A 20,688-nucleotide genomic window follows, 5' to 3' on the forward strand; every position below is an offset into this window, starting at 1 on the left:
GGGAAGAAAAGAGAGAAGGGACAAAGTAATTGCTATGTGTCTTATTATTCTGTGTATTTGAGTTGTTGTATTTTACCGTTGTTATATTGAATATTAATTATTGTGTGGGAGTCGTTTCCGGAGACAGAGGAATTGTTTGGACTATTAAAAGTGGTTGTAATCTGGGTAAACAGATTTTAAAAAATCTTGGGATAGCAGTGTTTGAATTATGTTTTTATGTGGTGAAAATGGATTCAGCATTATCAAAAACCTCTAAAACACTTAAAATATTGAAGTTTGACAGCAATAACTTCGATTTAAAAATTTTCTTCTTAAATTTCATCAAAATATAATCAGAAATTCCATGATTTCCAAAACAAAAAGACAACCTTATTAGACTGAACTGCAACATATAAATTTATACAATTTTTATTGTTTGAACAAAAATTTACAGTTCAAAAATGATGTGTTATAAAGTGAATCTAATAGAACGGTAAATTCCTCAAATATTCTGAAATCTCAATTTAATTCTATTACAAATCAGGGAAATATTTCAATACTTCATGCAGATCCATAGAAAAACTCAGAGGGGAAGAAGTTAAACTCTAAAAAAAATTCCTTATTTACACCAACCTCACAACAGAATAAAATGAAAGAGGAAGAAGTTAAACCCTGAAAAAATCCTTATTTACACCAACCTCACAACAGAATAAAATCAAGTAGAACGTAGTTAAAACCTAAAAAAAATACTTATTTATGCCAACCTCAGGATACAGAGTTCAGAATATTCACAGATTAGACATCAACTCTCCGAACATGACTATCAACCTTAAGAAGGAAAAATATGGCGGTGATGACCGTCCCACAATACCAACCATGTTTTCTTGTCACTTTCAATCTCTCATTTACATTGTTAACCATACCATATAATATATTTACATGTTAACAATAGCAATAACACCTTACAAAATTAGAGCTCTCAAATTCCTACTCTGAATCAGTATTACATTCCGGAATGCTCTCCAATGCCGGCCTCCATCCACCGTGGCTGCCCATCCGCGCTGGGCCGCAATTTTTTTCCAACAAATTATCGACCGAGGCCGCCTGGCCTTTCCCTTGAAGCTCCACCAACAGATCCTCCATGGTTGCCCCCTTGCCTAAACCATTAGACAGCAGCTCAGCCAGTTCTTGCTTTCTGATAACCAGTTTAACCCTCACAACACCCTCTTCTGTATTAACACACGAAACCGCTGGTTTTGACGAACTTAAATCTTTTGTTTGCCCCTTTCTCTTGCCGCGATTCTCTCGCTTTTTTATGTCGCGCGCAGCAGAATGTTCTGGATGAAGGAGGTGGTGAGAATCAAGAGACTCGTTTGGGTCGACCTGTTGAGGAATCGTATGTTGCCCCTCCTGGATGGGTACCGGAGCTTTGTATTGCAAAACCCTCCCGTTAACCTTCATGGTCCTCACGAACTCGCCGCTGGTTTCGGCCGAAACCAGTCTGGAGCTCGGTGCCATACAGTTGCCCATCTTAGCTTTTCACTGTTGCGGGGTTGCAATTCCTGGGGCCTGTGATTATGAGATACAACGCCCCTCTGAGTGAATAAAATTTGATCTAGCTGTGGAAACCGGGCCACAGACCACAGACACAGATTCCGGTATTATTGATCTGGCGAACCCAATTCCAATCTACCTTCTGCCTGGATAAAGCTCTAATCATCTAGAAGCACAGTGCTTTGTTAATTTGTTCACATCCATTCCAACTCGACACCATCGGAATTAATGCCATGGGTGTAATGCCATCGGGACTAATACCCCGACTGGAATATAAACTGAACGGTAATGTCGTTTACACGATTAGAATAAATGACAGGCGCAAGAAAGCGGGCGAAGTGGAAGAGAAAAGCAAACCGAAGGCCGGCCATAAAGTCTCGGGAATTGTTTACTGACGGGAAACCCGGAACGCATGTGCCGATGATGCGGTTACCTTCGGTTAAGGGCAGTGCCCCGAGGTTCAATCCTCGAGACTCGACGAATCTGCATGGGAAATCTGATTTCCAAGTTACAAAGTATTTTATTTGGAGTTGTGTAACGAGGTGGAGGGATTGTCTAGACTTCTAAATGTGGCTGGAATCCGGTTGAAAAATTGTAAAAATTCTTGTAGAGATAATGTTTGAATCTTGTTTTTAATGGTGGAAATGGATTCAACACCATCAAAAATGTCTAGGACACCAATAATTTTGAAGTTCAACAACTATAACTTCGATTAATAGAAATCCTTGCCAGATTTTCTGTAAATATAACCGGAATTTCCATAACTTTCCGGACAACTCCTGGGCCTCGTTAAAATACTTGATTTTATTTTGGCATTGTGTACCTACGCGGAAATTTGGTCGGGATGACCAAAAATAGTTTAAATTTGGTGTTTTTTCATCAAAAATAGATAGATAGTAGTAGGATTGTTTGAATGATTTTTTTTTTTTTTCACAATGGAAGTGGATTCCCAGTATCAAAATTTTTTGGGTATTCAAAATTTTGAAAATTATCGCTGATCAATACACCCAAAATTTTGTGCTGTAGTCTAACGAGGCGGAGGGGTTCCCTAGAAAGTTATGGAAATTTCAGTTATATTTAGAGAATAATCTAGCAAGGATTTTTGCAAATCCAAGTTATAGTTGTTAAATTTCAAAATTTTGAGTGTCTTAGATGTTTTTGATGGTGCTGAATCCATTTCCACCATCAAAAATACGATTCAAACACTGCCTCTACAAAATTTTTTGAAATTTTTTTGCTCGAATTCCAAACACTTTGACCATAAAAGCAATTCCTCCACCTCTATAGGCAACTCCAAATTTTGAAACCAAGGTTTCCAAAAAATTTCAATAAATTTATAAAAATCTTACCGAAACTTCAATTATTTTTCGCCAGACACTCATTAGACTACGGCTTTATTTTATTCACTTGGCGGACGTTTGTATTTTATTTTATTCACTTCATTAGACTACGGCTTTATTTTATTCACCTGGCGGAACGTTTTTATTTTATTTTATTCACTTGCGGACGGCGCGGATGCTTCACCACGCGTCGAACGTGGTAATCCCGACATCACGCCGCGTCGTCATGTCCTCAAGAACCCACACTTGACCGTTACGAGGATCAAATCCCTTGAATTAGTGTTTACCCTTCGTTCCGATAAGATCAACACCGGCTTGCTCCGTCACGTCACTGTCATTCGATAAGGATCGTAGTGTTCTCCTGCTATTCTTTTTCATTTGAACTTGGGCATCACCCCCAAAACCCCATTAAAAAAGGGAGTCGTCTAACGAGGCAAAGGAATGTCTGGACCATTAAAAGTGATCGGAATCCGGATAAGAAAATAACAAAATTTTTTGTAGAGACAGTGTTTGTGGAAATGAATTCAGAACCATCAAAAACGTCTAGAACACTTAAAATTTTGAAATTTACCAATTATAATTTAAATTTACAAAAATCCCTGCTGGATTTTCTTTAAATATAACCAGAATTTCCATAACTTTCCAAACAACTCCTCAGCGTCATTAGTACGCGAAAAAAGAGTTCCTTCTTCGCAAGTCACTCGTCTTTGTTAAATTTTGGAATGGAGTATTTTTAATATTTAAGGATGGATTTGAATAATTAATTCTTTGAGATTGATTTATTTAAACGTTAGTTTTAAACAAGAAATATGGTTGGAAGTTGCGAGGTTGATTTAATATTAAATTGTTCTGGGTTGATTCAGGTGTAAGGTTCAGATGTATTTGAACTGTATTGTATAGTCTCTAAAATGATATAATTTTCAGTTATTTTTTTAAAGGTAGTTGGTCTGTGATAATAAGAAATTATTTTTTATTGATTTAGAAAAGTTTTGAAGGAGGAATAGGACAAAACTGGTCAAAACATCTTTTCACCAAAAACTTGAATCATGACAAAACTATTTTCTTGTTCCGAAAATTTCTGCAACATTCTTTTGAAAATAGTGGTACAGAATAAATAAATATTTCTTTAATGTGTTAAAGTTTAATAATAATATTTAATCATTTTAATTAAAAATTCCTCATTCATCGGACGCGTTTAATTAAAAAGAGATTATTTTAAACATACCATCTCAAATCAAAATGCTTTATGGGCAGTTAAACATACTATTTAAATGAAACGAAATCTCTTTCAACATATTTTTTAAATTTTTAGAAATTTGTTTTTTAATTTTATAAAAAAGAGATTATATAAAGGGTTATCACTAGTTTTTTATTTGCAAATTAATTTCAAACACTAAAATTTTTAGAGATATTACGAAATTAAGAAAGTTTATATTATAAATAAAAAATATGTTATTTCTTTATTTAAAAAATATATTGATAAAAATAATTTGTTAAACTCTAAAAAAATATTTATTATAATTTGCTAAATAATTTTTTAACAAAATGGTAAAATATACTTCTTTTAAATTTCCTTAGGCTCTCATTCTGTTCTAAAGGCTCTGAAGAATTTTATTTTTTATTAAAATAGTTTTCATTATAAATTAAAAATATGTTATTTTTTGATTTAAAAAATACACTGATAAGGAAAATTATCATAATTTTCCAAACTCTGAAAAGTATTTATTATAATTTGCTGAATATATTATTTAAAAAAATGATCAAGTATACTTCTTTTAAATTTCCTTAGGTTCCCATTCTTTTTTTAGACTTATCTTTTTTCATTAGAAGGGACATTGATTCTGTCACTAAAGGTAAGGAGGTTTAGGAAGAATATGAGGCAAAAGAAAAAGGTGGTTGAATAGGAGTGAGGATCAACATATTATTTAGATTTTCTAAATGAGTTACTATTCTTTGAAGAAGTTGCTTAAAACGGTTAATCTAAAGAGTATTTTTCATTAAGATGAACAACCATGAAAGAATTTACCTCTTTTTTCCAATTCCTTGGGTCCACTAAGTGCCTCATTGCATTAGTGCCTTAGGTAGAGCTCATGTCATAACTTTCTTTTATATTTTAGAAGATGTTCATCTGTGTGGGCATTAATAGTGTCATAGTGGGTGTCTCCCATCTTCTTCACCTAATATTTGAGCAAGTTTCTTTAATTTTGTGAGTTCACAGGGGAGACATTTGCCTAATGAATAACATGCCATCTTATTATCGATTTCCAATTTTGACTAGATTTTAGTGTTTGTCTATCCATTGGGCATTGAATTTTTACAATAACTTAGTGAACCTTAAAGCCACACTAACATGAATCAAATTATTCAAAGTTGTAGCTCTAGACAATCCTAGAGACAAACTAGATAAAATACCATTAAATACTATCACCCAATGATGTTGAAATAAACCATATAAGAGAAACTAGGGAGGGGTGAATTTTAAATGCATGAAGGGGGAACTCATAGTGGCTTTGAGTGCTTCGTAGCAAAAAAAAATTGTAGGAAAAAAAGGATCAATAGACATTAAAAGAATTTTAATTACCTACATTTATTAATGGACCAAACTGCGTTATAATACTTAGCACTCAAAGCCACTAAATGCACAATTAATATTTATATTAATTTTTCATTCAAATTATGTTGATAGATGTGTCTATTTTGGAATATAGATTTTAGAATTTTAATTTAATTATAAATAGTTATTAGGTGGGTGGTAAGGATTTGACCTCCACAAAATATTCTAGGATATTTTTAATAGTAGTCACAAATCAAATGTTGAGATTTATCTCTAAAGTAATTATGTCATTTCTACACTTTTACTTAAATTTATTGATTAAAAAAGTGTCATATGAACAAGTGTCATATAAAATGATGGTTTTTGGGCATGTGGTATTGATAAGCCTCCAGGATAGGGTGCCTATATTGCAAAAAGGAGTGGGGGTGACCACCGCCCCACCAAGTCAAGTGGTTGGGGGATGTGGTAACATGCCCCCTCTTAATACATTGAGGTTTTGCCTCATGCAAACTAGTTCTTGTTCACCTAAACTCATGCTTGATTATGCCAACAACATTGAATTTTGGCTACCTTGCTAGGTCTGTCAAGGTCCAACTTGTGTGATGTTCATTCACCTCTTCATTTTCCTCGTGCCTCTCCCCTCTTTGTAATATCCCTTTCAGAATATTTGGCTAAAATAATGGTGATTTTGTTACAACAAAATTATCCCAGAAAGTACATGCAAAAAACACCATAAATTTATAGTAATTTTTTCCAGCAATACTTTTAATCTGCAATATAGCCTAGAAAATACATAATATTGATACTACAACAAATTCATGAAATTTATGCAACACGGTAAATAACCAGAAACGTTGCAAGAAAAAGTGAACACAAGTAAAGCGTAACTAATCTCAACTTTATTATATTAACCATAAATAAGAGTACATGATAATATGCAATCGTTGCAAAGAGCTGAGAATCTTGAACAACTACTGCAAACTAGATCCAACCTCAAAATATATCTGCTACAACACTAGACCTGACCTCTGAAAATAAAACTGTGACCAATAACCACTCTTGTGAATTATGAATGAATTTGCCAAGGGGAGAGAAGGGTTATCATCTGTTCTCACTGCATCACCCAAGGGTTTCCCAAATGATCCATTCCTCCTCCTTTTATAAACTCCATAGATAGATCTTCAAGCTTCTAGAAATTTTTTATTTTTTTATTTTATTATTATTCTAGAAACTCCTTCTTAACTTTGTCATAAGTGACTTTTTAATTTATTTAAGTCACTTTTGGCCCTTTCCCATTAATTAATATTTTCCCTTTTTAATTACATGACTAATTGAAGTCATTTTTAAGTTGGGAAAACAGTAAATCTCCCACCATACTCTCTCCCGCCACTGGAAATCACTTCTCAACATCCGATCTTATAGATCTTCTCATTTTGGTTCCAACGAGATATTACACTCAAGTGTTCTGTCAAACATTTATCTTAGAATTCCACCTTGAGCGTAATTAATTAAGTTATGCATAGCCCTATTTTATGGGAATTATAAAAAATCCATGGAACCAGAAACAAGTTGTGCGTAACTGCTCATGATGATGAATATGCCAAGCTAATGCAGTTAGAACCCATAAAAAATCCTCAAAACTTCTCAGAGACCCCTAATGACATAATCTTTCTCCCATTACCTGGTCATCTTTTGCCCTGGAAATCCACCCTGGTTGTACTATAGAGTAAAATAAAAATGGGGACATGATAAATCATCCCGCCCCAAGATTGCTTCCCCTTAAGTAATTTGTATCTATCCACTGCAGAGGAATCTGAAAATTGATACCATGATCCCATATGAACCATTGTGTTATGCCATGCCTCCATGCTAACCAAACATGAATGGGTCCCTCAATACTTGGATCACAAATAAGCCAATGACTCAATCCACCATCAATGGATCCACCTGGATCCCAAAGGCACCATAACCAATCATCCTCGTCCATACCCCATGGCTTTGGTTGTGCTCTATCTTTGGCCATAGATGATCCTCCAGCAATAAAATACCAAGTCATCACCTCTCTCCAATCCAATCTCTGGCATAAACCAAGGTCAATCCCACTATGTTGATGTTGTGCTGGAATGCTAATGAGATGGCGACCTACATCCCACTGCCAACTGAAACATGCAGTATCCCTCACTCCTAAGGGTTATTTCTCCACTTTATACTTGAATAAAAATACCGCTCCATCAATAAGATACCAACTCATGATCTCCCACCAATCTATCATGTTAAAAGAATTAAATTGATGGACACCTATATATGGAACAAGTTCACTATGTTGTCATTGGTCCATGCTCAACTGATGCTGATCTGTCTAGTCCCCCAACAAGATCTATCTAAGAAATACTTCCCTTCTCCCTATAATGAGAAAAAGTGGGAAAGTTGTGCTATAAGCCCTATGTATGTAATTCCGGAGAGGGTTGCTGCCTAAAAATGTTGTAACTTTACTGACTATCGTTGCATCTATTTTCACCTCTTCAATGTGTAGACCCAAAGATGGATGCACCACCATCTCCATCATCTAATGGGGAACTCCATGCTCCTCTAGTCTACCACTTTGTTGGTTTTATGTGAAATAACAACTCAATATCTCTTTCCATCCAACCCCAAGAGAAGGATCAAATGCACGTATACCCATACACACAACAACCCCAACATGAAAATGTTGCCCTCTACACAACTCATGTTGCCTCATCTCATTGTCCTGGTAAACACACGTGATCTGACTATGTAAATCTGTCTCTCTCTCTGCAATGTGCATAGGTAACCTAATAGTGCTATCAGCCCCACTTATGTATGCCTAAAGAGGGCTTCTATGATGCTCCAATGTGTACTACTCTAGTTGTACCATTAGGGAATCCAACTCTTCCTTAACATGAGTCAACTTGGCCGCTGATTCGACACAAACTTCTCTCATACCATCCAGGTCCTCTTTATGCTGCAAAATGGTATGTCAGAGTGTCATGGCCTTCTTTCTCAATGCTATAAGGCTGGTCTGGAACTAATGGAACTGTTGTTGGCAACTAATATCTATAAACTCGGGCACAACTCTAGGTACCTCTATGTCTCCTGGCATCTCATCAATGGTGGATGTGACTCTCGACACCTCATCAATGGTTGGTATATTTGTGTCTCCTGACACCTCATTAATGGATGGCCCTATGGGTGTATGCTCAATTGTCTCCACCAATTTGTCAACTAGGACTATCAAGGGAATCTCGAACAAGGGTGAATCATTTGTCACACAAGGTGTATCTACATGCTCCTCATCAATGACTGGTCCAAAAGATGGCTTCTCATCTTCCTCTATCACAAGCTCAACATGAACCTCCAACTATGTCTCCATAAAAGGCTCATCATGTATATTGTGCATATCATCCTCCTCAACTGAATCATGTTCCACCATATGTTGCTCATGCTAAATCGTCATTGGTGACTCATCACCCTGAATGTCTCCCATAGGGTCCACTGAATGCTCATTATACACATTGTAATATAACTCTGGCATGTTGTCGACAACTCCACATGACTGCTCATGCTCCTCAGAGGCATCCTCGTATGAGACCATGGACTCATCCAAAGAAGAATCCTCATCCTCCAAGTCAAAAGGAATCTCTTGTTGCTCTACCTTTGTCTTCTCCTCCACATCACTCAAGCAGGAGTGGTCAGGTCCCCAAGATTCCTTCTAAATGAGGCAAAGACCCTTCCTCCTCAGCTCATTCTTACTTCATGGTTGGTCGCCACCAATCCTCTGCAACTCCTCCTGAGTTAATTGTCTCATGAATAGACTAATGTTCTGATTAACCAAACTTTTGGCTAGTTCATAAGCAACAAATGGGATCAATTGTTCTATCCTCCAAATGGCCAATAATCGAGACTACAACCTCCTGCAAATGCCATCATAGCCCCCCATACATGAGGACAAAATGGACAACGTGTGCGTTATGATTGTTTTAGGATGATGTTTTCTAATGCTAAAGAAGCATTGGAACATCTCTAGGATCAAGTTGTTACTCTCTAGCTAAAAAATTAGGTCATAATATCTAACGAAGGCCATTAATTCTAGCATCTCTAGCCTCTTCCCAATGGTAGGGCCCTCACTGTTATCCAAATCTTGAAAGGTATTCACCATCAGTCTGAAGACTCTCCTCATAATGTCATCATTGTAAGGGGGTGTAAGTGTAGTCAGCATCATGATACTACTAAGAGAAGAGGCAGCTGAAAGTTTGACTTCTATACAAGGGTGCTCAAAATAATTCTATTGTACTAAGGAAAGCATGGCTGGTTTTAGAACCCAAATCAAGCTCTTCCCATATGACTGATCCACCTTGGAGAGGAGTGAAGCAAGTTCTTCTAGTTTAAGAAGGGATTTTATTTAAAATGCCATAAATCTCAAATCTATTCCAAGTGCATATATTTTTTATCCGAACTCATGCTCTTCTTGTGGCTGCTCTTGCTGTAGCAAAGTAATTATCCCCTTGGAAAAGGACATGCTAATTTCTATTGCTAGTTTATTAAGAAATTTTTTGAAGGTTTGATCCATGTTTTAGAATGCTCAAATGAGTTTGATACCACATTGAATGCATGCAAAACCCAGGTGACATGAAGTAGACCCAAGTGATGGAAATGACTGAGATAGGTAGCATGCATTGCCTAGAAAATACTCACGGGGGCCTTACTAGAGGAGCAATGTCATACCACGTTCATCATATTGGGGGATATATATTGAGGGAAAAATGACATAATATATTGAGCATATAATAGGGGGTAAAGGGTTTTTATATTCACAGATATAAGAAATGGAGCTCAAAATTAATGAAAAAATATAAAGGGGTATAAAAAATGTCAATGAAAAAATGGATTCCTACAATATATAGTGAAAGTAGTGTTTTTTAAATTGGTAAGGTGTATTGGGTTTGTATTGGTAGGGGGTTAAATAATGTGATTTTTAGAGGTATTTTCCAATATTTAGTCAAATTAAGGGTATTGTTTAGTATGCCACGAATGCACATGCTATGTCCGAAGTTCATTAAGTGAAGCCCCCGTGAAAATACTACAGTTGTTTTTGAAGAAGAACTGGAGTTTCTACCCTCAAAACGACTCAAACGATTTTGAAAATTTAACCCAAAGCTCCTCACACCAAACCCATAAAAACACATAAATGGTTTGGCTTAACTACAAGCCAATATCAAACTCACCAAGTGGTGCTAATTACCCAATTTACTAATAAAACGCGTATATGAAGCAATGTTTATTTCTAGCTTGAATATTGCCTAGAAAATTATAAAATTTTAACCATAGAATTCTCTCACAAAACCTAGAAAAAGCTTGGGCAGATTCCATCTGATCAAGAAAGCCCCAATTTAGTGTGAGTTTCCCAGTCTACCCAACTTTGCACACTACTCCAAGCAAGATAAATTTCTACCACAATGATCCAACTCTTCAATCCTGCAAAATCACCGACTCAAATGAGAGAAATCTCCTACAAAACCTCTTGTAAATAAACTGGGCTACGATAGATAAACTTGGTCCAACAAATAAAATCAACCCTAATAGATAAATCTGGCTCCGACAAATAAACTAGGCTCTAGAAAATAAATTTGGCTCTAGCAAATAGACTTAGCTCCAATAGATAAATCCGGCTTCAACAAATAAACTAGGTGCCGAAAAATAAATTGGGCTCCAACAAATAAATTTTTTTTCTTCATAAAATATTGAGAAGTAATCTTGCTGAAATTTTAATAAGTTCCAGCAAAAATTCGATAACCGAAAAATCACAATTTTTAATTGAAAAATGCCACAAATTTCTAGCTCCAACACCTGTAATAGTTATTCTCTGGCAAACAGATTGAGAATTTTAATCCACAAAATTATCTTTCAGGAACCATATGGCAATACAACAACTTTGATTTTAAACCACAGTTGGCCAAAACCATGCTATGATACCACTGTAATATCCCTTTCAGAATATTTGGCTAAAATAATGGTGATTTCATTACAACAAAACTATCCCAAAAAGTACATGCATAAAACACCATAAATTTATAGTAATTTTTGTCAGCAATATTTTCAATTTGCAATGTAGCCCAAAAAATGAACAATATTGATACTATGACAAATTCATGAAATTTTGCAACACGGTAAATAACCAGAAATACTGCAAGAAAAAGCGAACACAAGGAAAATGTAGCTAATCTCAACTTTATTATAGTAACCATAAATAGGAGTACATGGCAATATTAAATCACTGGAAATAGCTGAGAATCTCAAACAACTGATGCAAACTAGATCCAGCCTCAAAATATATCTGCTACAGCACTGGACCTGACCTCTCAAAATGAAGTTGTGACAAATAACTACTCTTATGAATTCTGAATGAATTAATGAAGGGGAGAGAAGGGTTCTCGCCCACTCTCACTGCATAACTCGAGGGTTTCTGTCCTGGAGCTTACAACTGAAGCTGAGAACCCCTGGTTCTCCAAACCTCTCCACAAGAAACAAATATTCAACTCCAAGACGTTCGAAATGATTTATTCCTCCTTTTAAAGACTCCATAGATATATCTCCAAACTTCTAGAAGTATTTTATTTTATTATTTTATTATTATTCTAGAAGCTCCTCCTTGACTTTGTCATAAGTGAATTTTTAATTTATTTAAGTCACTTTTGGCCCTTTCCCCTTAATTATATTTCCCATTTTTAATTAAATGACTGATTAAAGTCATTTTTAAGCTGGGAAAATGGTAAATCGCCTGCTATAATCTCTCTGACCATTGGAAATCACTTCTCAACATCCCATCTTGTAGATATTCTCATTCTATTTCCAACGAGCTATTACACTAAGGAGTTTCATCAAATATTTCTCTTAGAATGCCACCTTGAGTGTAATTAATTAAGTTATGCTCAATAATAACCCTGTTTTACGAGAATTATCAGAAAGCCACAGAACCAGAAAAAAGTTGTGTGGAACTGCTCATGATGATGAATATGCTAAACGAATTCTGTCATATCCCATAAAAACTCCTCAAAACTTTCCCAAGACCCTTGATGACATAATACTGCTCCCATGACTTGGTCACCTGTGCCCTAGAAATCCACCCTAGTTGTACTATAGAGGAAAATAAAAATGGGGACATGAAACCCTTCAACATTACTCTCATTTGGAGGGTCTAGTTATCAACCCTCTCAGCTTACAACATTCATTGCGCACTCAGGCAATTCACTCTATGGGAATTGGCCACCCCACTTCTATGAGCCTTCATTAGGCCCTATTTTTTCATGATTTATTTAAAATTTCCATTCCAAAATTGGCAGTTCTACTTCCCCAGATGGAGACTCAGGTGCACCTTTTAATTATTTTTCCAGCACATTGGTTGTGCATTGTTGTTTCCTTCTCCAAAAAGAATTGTAGCACATGAAAAGACCTCTAAATTTGGTCCTCAGTGCATGACAATGGACAATCCTTGTGGAAAATGGACCTCCTTGGTGGAAACCTTCATCATTTTTAGTTTGGATTCCTTCCACTTCCTAATTTCCTTTCATGATTTGTTTCATTTTACTAGATTTTCTCTATCCATCCTCTCTACTGAGTGATCTTCCTACAACTCTCATCTAGCTCTTAGGGCATTGATTTTCTTCCCCGACAGATCTCTTACAGACTCATGCATTCTCTGGTTCATCTCTTCCACTGGCCTTAGGTTTTTCCTTCTTCCTCCAACTATTCCTCTCTATGGTTTGTTGTATGATTATGCCTCCTTAACTCCTCGTCTTTATCTAACTTCCTACCATCTGACCCATTTCTCTCCTCATGTGGCTTCTCTCACTCGGTCAATCACTTGTTTCCATATTTCTCTAACATATTGGTTCTATATCCTTGTTGTGGCCTTCAACATGCCCCATCAAAATTCACGCCTCTTCTAAGGGACGGTTTATTATCAAGAGTAAGATTTTCGCAATTTCTCTCATACCCATCATCACTTAGCGAAAACAACTACCAAGTTTCAGTACCTTACCCCAGGCCCCATACAAGAAGAGATAGGTCGATGGAATGTGAGGAAGCCTCTGTGTAACAACAACCTTTGGACACTTCGGTTCTCACCAAGCGCTAGCTAAATAGGTGCCACATGTTGGACACAAGCTATGCCAATTCAACTAGTAGATGTAGACTATGAACTTATACTGGCACATGAAGTTTCCCCTCATCCATATTCTAATGGATCGGTTTGAGCATAAAGTAAACATCTTATATTCTTTGAAGCATTTAAATTTCCACATGAGGGACTTGGACCAATTCTTAGACCGCAATGAGAAGCACTTGGGGAACCCTCCTCCAACTAGCAACAATCCAGGAAACAATGAAGACCCAATTCAAGTTGTCAACATTGAATCTAGCCCATCTATTTAGCTTATATCATGTTCCAGATTATTTCGAATTTTTATCTTATAGTTTTTTTAAATGGCCTACCTGGCCTATTTTTTTTAGTTCTTATCACATCCTTTTAGACTTTTTGGACATTTTGATATCCTATGCCTCTCTACAAAGAGTGCACTTTTGGTTATGGTCCATTCTTCCCAATGAAAGACCGACCTAATATATTTAACACCTTTATGTACATTCCAATTTAGAATGAAATAAATTATTTACCCTAAAAAAATGTGGTATTGATAAGCCATGGCATTATCCCATGGTACTCTAACAAAGCCCTTTTATAGGTTAGGAATCTCCATGATAAATTTCAGGTAAATCTCCATTGTTAAGAATGTTGTTAAATGATTTTTTTTCAATTATATATCTTTAATTCATATATCAATTGCTTTTATATTTAATGATAATAATAATAATTTAAAATAAAGATATAATTTTGTCAATTTTTATGATTCTTTTTGATATTGATAATGTAAGATGTATAATGAAGTAAACTTTTGCATGTTCATCATGAATTGATGCCTAGCGACATTTACTATCCATTTGACTTATATGGCTAAGCTATTTATAAACATAACCATAAGAATGATCCACACCCAATGATCAACCTCCATTGTTTAATAACATCTATAGCATGAGTTAACTTATAAACTAAATTAGATCGTATTTTCAAACAAATAGTTATTGTAGTCAAAAGTTTATATTTAAATGTCACATTTTTCTTTTCTTTTTGACATTTTCGTATAATTAATTAACTAACACAACCATATAAATTACATGGTTAGTAAACACCATAAACATCAATCCATTATTTCATGATACATTTCACATTTTTAATATTAGAATAATTCTAAAAATGAGATAAATTATAATTTATTTTAAATTATTATTATTATTAATTATAAAAGGAAATAATATATAACTTATACATATCTACATTTAAAAAAACATGTAACAAGATTAAGGACCATGGAAATTCACACCCACTTTACCATGGAGATTCTTAAAAAAGGATTTGTACAACAACATAGGCCAATACCATGACATATATGTTGAGAAATCTATAGGGAAATAAGCTAGGACGATATCTCTTTTCTTGATAACTGCTTATGATGTCTTTTTAATTTTTCTTACTTATTAGCTTCTTCACTTATTATTATGTTTGTATATCATCAAACAACTACCAAAACAAGAATAACAATAGTAGACTAGAACACAAAATTTAGGCTACAAGCTAGGGTCAAAACCTCTCCACTTGAGAGGAAAACCCACAAATATCTTCTCTTCTTATAGATTCTTTAGTTGACGAATTCTAAGACCTCTAGACCAAGACCAATACCATCCAAGACTAATTCCAAACTTTCCGAATGATGTGCTTCCTTTTTCCAAGTCAAACCAAGTCAAATCTCTTCTAGCAGCGCAACTTTAACCCCCAGATTCATAATTTCAGCCTCTATTGTAGGTCTGAAATTTGTGGCCCTCCCAACAGTAGTTGTTGCCACACGTGTGAGCTTCTTCTTGCCTCCCAAGTATTTTCATACCTTCACTTGGATTTTTCCTTCTTCTGGTGCTTGAGGATGACCTAATGTGACCTTTGTTGGCCTTCTTTCTCTTCTTTCTTCAAGATCGAACCTGCAGAAGAAAAACCCCAATCGAGCAACATAAACCATAGCCTTCCTTCGCACGTGTGAGAGAGAAATAGCCCATAAACAAGTCTTCTTTGTCCTCTTCCTTCTTTTTTTCCTTCTTTCTCTTCTTCTTCACTTAAATGAGTGAGTGATGAATGTCTTCTATGGAGTTCGAGTTCCATCCTTTATATAGGCTTCTAAAGGTGGACGTGGCTCCTCAAAATAGGCTGACTTCCCAAATTCTAGGCCTACTTTGTCTTGAAGGGTATTTTGACAATTTTAAAGACAAAAATAATTTTCTTTACAAGTTACAATGTGCTCGATGGTGTCGTCAACTTATGGAAATGACTCTTTTGAATTCTTGACCTAGGACAAACCATAGAAACACTCAATGGATGCATGACCTATAAAATAAAATACCTTGAGCATGAAATCCATGCTCCAAAAATAATAATAATAATAACTTTTCTTTCATTTTACAATATACAAGAATCAAAAGTACATTTCATATTTATGAAGACCGAACCTAGCTACACATTTTTCAACACTCCCTCTTAACCAGGGAGGTATTCATAAATGGTATATGGACATTCTCAATCTGAAGAGATCTCATAAGAAGAGTCAGATTGGTAACCTGTCTATTTAACATCATATCAACCAACATTGTCACATAGTAAGGCCTTGAATAATAACTCTATCTCTCCAGAAGATTTGAGCACAATACCGGCGAAACCAATGATTTATAGACACCATCATCATTTTCTCTCAACACTAGTACAAAATGGATAATTAGTTACTAAAAAAATGACTAAAATTTGTATATAAATGACCATTTTTTAGTCGGTGACCAATAGTGGCTAATTTATAGTATCTTATAACTCGACCAACTTTTAGTCATATTTAGCTTAGCCATTAATTGGTTGTCTCAATTTTATCATCTAGTAGTATATTTAGTCATAAGTTTGGTCATTAATTTTTGTCAATGATTTAGTCATTAATTGTCACAATTAATGACCAAATACACAATAAAATATATTACTACATGGTCACCCAAGAAAACCAATTAATGGCCAAAGAAATATGACCAACATTTTGTCGTGTTATAAGATACTGTAAATTAGCTACTAATAGTCATATATGCAAATTTTAGTCATTGTTTGAAACCAATTAATGAGCAAAGAAATATGACTAAATTTTGGTCGTGTTATAATATACTGTAAATTAGCTACTAATAGTCGTATATATGCAAAAATTAGTTGTCTTTTGTAATATTTTTTTATCATTTACAATAGTCATTTATCTTTTTTTGGTAGTTTCACATTCATTATATAAATGACTGATTTAGTAATTTATATTAATTTCATTTACTTTCATTAATAATCATTATAAATGACTAATTTAGTTGTTGTATATTCATTTTATTTGTGTTCATCATTAATCAATATAAACTACTAATTTAGTAGTTTTAGATTGATTTTTTGTATTCATTATTAATCAACATAAATGAATTAGTATGATTTTAAGACTAAATTAAAAAATGTCATGCAATGTGCACGTGCATCTAATATTAAAATGCAAAGTTGCATATGTTAATTACAATACTAAATAATATCAAGTACAACTATAAATACTTTCAAACACATAAATTATATTATATGAAATGTCAAGTATTACAATATGATCAATTTCCAACTTAATACTGGTTGGACTACACTTTACACATGAAATATTGTTTCATCATTTCAAAACATTATCATAGTGTTTCCAAGGCATTGTAGGCAAATTCACCAACTCTAAAGAATTGACCATTAGTTTGTATGTGTGTGTCTCATATAGGATATTGGATTTAAGGGTATCATTAGATCGATTATATTATCTCTCTCTTTCTACATTTGTCGCACCATTGTTATTGTTCTCCTCTTTATTTAATTCTTGCTTCTTATCATCAATACTAAGTTCCTCTTCTGAAATTGAAACAAGATACAATGCAAAGGATGAGACATGAAATATGATGAACACTAGAATATAAACTAAAGTATACTATAAAGGATTTATATGACATATACCTCAACATCAATAATGTCAATGTCATTTTTCCCCAGAAAAGAAGAAAACTCGAACAAGTTTTCTTCAATTGGATGATAGTGGCTACTATGTGGCCAGATGACCTGTATAAACAAAACAAATAAAACATCACCATAGAAAAGAAAACCTTAAGAACATTGTATTCAACCTTCAAGAAAATCTTAGGCACAATCATGTCAACTAAGTTACATGCTAAAAGGTCCAAGTTGTATATAACTTGTGAAAGCAAAGGGAAATAAAAAGACAACATATGATAAATAATGTATGATATTTGACTAACAAATTGAATCATAGAAGAAAAAGTTTCTCCTATGGTTACCCACACATGTGGGTGGGTAACATGCCCCAATATGCCATGATCCTTAGGGTCCAGAGGAAGTAAATCTCCTACGAATATAATGATAAATCTTGGAAATATTACATGGTGCACAGGGCCATGTAGTTCCCTTGAGAAATACAATGCACTCTCACAAAACTTGCCAATACTACCATAATAGATAGGGACTTGTATCATGCTAAAGGAATAATTACATGAAACACATTCTCAATAAACATATGTCAACATTAATTCCTATCACTTTGTTAAACAGATTACATAATTTATGAGTTGGTAGATAAAACTACCCAACAATTAGAGTTTGGAGATTTATGTGGTCGATGTTTTGATGTTTTTGTGATCTTGGATCATCCACAGTATTCATTTTTGAGTTTCAACATTTCGATTGAATACCATGACAATATTGACTCGAAACATCGAAACTCAAAAATGAATATTGTGGATGATCTGAGATCTCAAAAACATCAACTACCCAACAACTTGATCATTAATCATAATTACACGAAAAACATTTTCCATCTAACCTTACATGATAACATTAAATATTCATCAAAATAACGTATTTATTGGCTTGAAATGTAATCATTTTAATAATTTGATCCAATGGGATTGCAATAAAGAAAATCATAGAACACAATTCTCATTCAATGAATGTACCACATGGGAATAAGTAGCTGAAAAAGAAAAAATTACAAAATGCATACAAAGAATAAAAATTCTAGAATCACCTTGGATTACAATGCAACCAACTGAATGTTCCCAAATATTTTCATGATATCCTGTACGAGGAAAGAATATATATATTACTCCATCACCCCTTGTCATTGCTCCATATTTTGTGTGACTATCTATTCTCATTGGTGGTGGTTTTACACCTGAGATTTGTCAAGGATATTTTCACAAGAGTCTCACAATTTATCCAGTAAATAAACAATTAAATTGTATATTAAGAAAAATTGAAGCGAACTTCTCAAAATCCTCTTAGGTGGGTCGTGGTCAAGTGGTTAAATCAAAGAACTTTCAGTGCACAAAACTGGGTTCAAAACCACCCAAATACATGTTACTAAATTAATATGGCCAACGAAGTTATATACCTCATACAAAAGTGGGTGGAAGTCTTAACAACCTTAATGGCCCATGGTTGTGGTTTGTCTCAACAAACGAGGAAATATGCAAGTATTGTATGAATTTAATGCGGCCAACGGAGTTATCTACCCCATCTAAAAGTGTGTGGAAGTCTTAACAACCTTGATGGCCCATGGTTATGGCCTATCTCAACATATGAGGAAAGATGAAATATTGGATGAATTTAATGGAAGATATACCCTTGGTCATGGCCTCTAAGAAAAGGTAGAGCCCAATTCATTAACGAATTTCCATTTTACAACTATGAAAAAGAATATCACAAAATCTTGAACTATATGGAAAAATATATTTTCTATTGTAGGTGTCAAGTCATGCATGGAATGTACAACCTCGTATGATTCAAAGAAATATGCTTCTTCAGAATTTTCTATTCAACTTACATACACCTATACAAAAGTATATTCAATCAACTTTGAATATCAGATGGAAATAAAGCAGAAATATCAATTATGGTGTTAATATCAATCCCCAAAAAAATATTATTGGCTAAAAATGAATATGTTACACAAATAGTAGTGCCAGATCCTTTTCATGCAAAAAAAAACAACCAATTGGATCAGTTGAAGGGTGAGCACTGATGCTAACTGACCTCTAGGGAAAATTTAGGTAGGCCAAAACACCCTCAAATTATTAATTCAATCAAAATGGGAAGGTCTAATCCCTCATTCAAATGCTGAAACAATATGAAATGAAGGGCCTGAACAAAACACCACCCATACCAAATACTAAAGAGATCATTTAATAATCTTACCATTACCTAAAACCAAAAATGTTTCACAACTTTTCAACCAGATTGAAGCTCCAACCAACCATGTTTGGCGACACCCATTTTCAAGAGCATACACCTTTAAAAATTTACAACATTTGAATTCATAAAACTACATTGCTAATTAAGTCAAGGTGTTAAGCTGCTTTGTGCCTCAACAAAAAATACAGACGCTGAAATAATTATTCTGAAAGGAAAAACTCAAAAATTCCAATCAAAATTTGGCACAAACCTTCGCTTAAATATGTACCGAATAGTGCATATCCATGATAGTTCCTTCAAGGCTTCAAAACTAGAGATAACCCCACCTTCACATGGTTGTGAAGTTCTTTGGTGTCTGTTGAGTTTTGAAAATGTCATTCATTTCCATTACACTTTCACTATTATGTCCATTATATCACCTCCATTTCACCACTATGTCACCACATTCATCCCACTTTCATTATCATTGGGCCACATTTATGTTTTTCCAATCTTTATTAATTCTAAGCCTTTTAAGTGAATTTGTGGTTAAAAATTAGAAAATAATGTGCATATGCTTATACCTAACAAATGGGTTGAGATTGTTGACATGTGTAGGTTGAAAGGAGACTTCTAGAAGACCCTTATGTGGCACTCTAAGGCCAAATTCGAATTTGAGTGGAAAGAATCATGGGATCATGAGGACATGTGTCACATCTCCTAATTGTATTGTAACTCTAAGAAGACATGTGTCTTATCAGTTCCTATTTTGATTAGGACTCTAGAGGTAGAGGGAGAGATTCATGGACTCTCATTAATGAGATGGCTTCTCATCTTTTTGTATAAATAGGAGATCTCTCTCCTTCATT

At 34.5% G+C, this 20,688-nt stretch overlaps 1 protein-coding gene across 1 annotated transcript; it reads right to left on the reverse strand.

Annotated features, from left to right (window-relative positions):
• Window positions 1-966: 966 nt before the first annotated feature.
• On the reverse strand, window positions 967-1,509 carry LOC149206569 (uncharacterized). Its single transcript, XM_089397729.1, has one exon. The coding sequence runs from the start codon at window positions 1,507-1,509 to the stop codon at window positions 967-969; it is 543 nt and encodes a 180-aa protein (XP_089253855.1).
• Window positions 1,510-20,688: the final 19,179 nt, after the last annotated feature.

The sequence above is a fragment of the Pinus tabuliformis genome, chromosome 1_2 (assembly GCF_031772625.1).
Source record: "Pinus tabuliformis cultivar Carrire ecotype Pingquan chromosome 1_2, CPIR1, whole genome shotgun sequence".
In the NCBI taxonomy this organism is placed as follows: Eukaryota; Viridiplantae; Streptophyta; class Pinopsida; order Pinales; family Pinaceae; genus Pinus; species Pinus tabuliformis.